General features: G+C 33.5%; 1 protein-coding gene across 3 annotated transcripts in view; it reads right to left on the minus strand.

The window, feature by feature from the left end:
* Nucleotides 1-809: 809 nt before the first annotated feature.
* The window catches only part of LOC122080344 (protein DELETION OF SUV3 SUPPRESSOR 1(I)-like), a 7,744-nt gene continuing 7,015 nt past the window's right edge, over nt 810-1,538 (minus strand). For 2 of the 3 annotated variants that reach the window (XM_042647299.1, XM_042647298.1), the window contains exon 3: nt 972-1,135. Coding sequence is in view for 1 of the 3 variants with exons in the window: in XM_042647300.1 (XP_042503234.1) it covers nt 1,008-1,135 (128 nt within the window). In the remaining 2 variants the exon portion in view is untranslated. Of the gene's footprint in view, nt 1,136-1,538 lie in introns of all 3 variants that reach the window. The other variant, XM_042647300.1, reaches the window with a different exon arrangement.

Raw genomic sequence — 1,538 nt, forward strand, 5'->3', positions numbered from 1 at the left:
AAAAAAAAAAACCTTGGACATCAAACGGAAGATTCTATTTTCTTGTTCCTATAAAACGAAAAAAATACTAGAAACATTTTTTTGGATGACTGCCAAACACAACCTATGCTATTTTTGACAGTCAAGAAAAGAAAATAGTACAAAAGACATCCTCAAATTTAATTTTTTTTTTGAAAATTTTCCTTTCTTTTCCTGTCTACCAAACATAACCTTAAGCTTGACCTTTTGGGCATGGCTAATAAAACTTTAATATTAGGAATTAACAACATAGCCTTAATGATAGCAAAAGAAAAACGAAAAGAAATCACACAAATAACATAATAAATTTACGTGGTTTACCCAAAATAGACTACGTGTATTCTGACAAAAAAATTACAAACCTTCACACACCTGCTTGCAAGATGACACCCTATATATAGGTCTTTAATGTGAAAGGTATGCATCCCCCACTATTCTGAGTGTAAGTAGCAGCAACCCACAACCATTATGGAAATGGAATTTATTGTGAAAATTATATACAGCAGAATAACGATAGCAAAAGAAAAACATACTCCTTGGTCCAACTGTAGGATAAAAATGTTGCGACCTGATAGTGAAGCAGTTGAAACAGCCTCTTGACATTCTCGGGGTAAAGTGCGAATTTCTCACTCCAAACCTCGCACATGCACTATAATATTTGTTTTTCCCAGTTAAAAAAAAAAAGGCAACCCAGTGTCAATGGACGTTAAGATCCATGAAAGATCCTGAGCAATCAATCATATATTGAGCTTATCTCATTTCACTCATTTCACTCATTTCAAACAACCATATGCAGAGAATGACAGACTCTTTTAACAGAAACTCTCCAACATTCCTCTTTAGTAGATTAAGGAGCACAAAAAGAGATCAAAGTTTGAGCTTCTAAAAACTGAATGTAAGTTTTCTATCATATCCTGATATCTATCTCGTATTCATTAATAAGAAACATGAAATGCAGAAATGATGTAAGGAAATGACAACTGATACACTTAGTTCTTAGTGTTGTTCTCCAGCTCCCTCCTCAGCTGCAGTGAGAAGTCGTCATTGACATCATCGTCATCCCAGTCGTCTTCCCACTGCTGTGTGACATCATTTCCCTCTTCCTTGTCATCCCATTCTGCAAAACAATACAACAGGATAAAAAATACGAGGGGGTCAGAGGTTAAGCACAGAAACAGCACATAAATGTTTCATTTTTCTTTTTTTTTTTGATAAGTGGTATATTTGTTTTGAAGAAGGGCAAAAATAGAGTACATAAAAGAGGCAATATCCTACCACAGTATTGATAAGTGGTATATTTGTATATTTGTTTAATGTTTCATGTTAATGTATCACTTACCAAGAAAAATCAGGGATCACACCTCAGAGACAACTATGAAATATGAACATCATTGTAAACACGAATATCTAGTGTGCAGTTGAGATTATTGAAACATTATACAAGATATTGAACAGAGAAGAAAACCAGTAAAAAATATTATACCATAACACAATAAGCTCCACTTGATTTTTTTTTTTTT

Source organism: Macadamia integrifolia, chromosome 5 (assembly GCF_013358625.1).
Source record: "Macadamia integrifolia cultivar HAES 741 chromosome 5, SCU_Mint_v3, whole genome shotgun sequence".
Classification (NCBI taxonomy): Eukaryota; Viridiplantae; Streptophyta; class Magnoliopsida; order Proteales; family Proteaceae; genus Macadamia; species Macadamia integrifolia.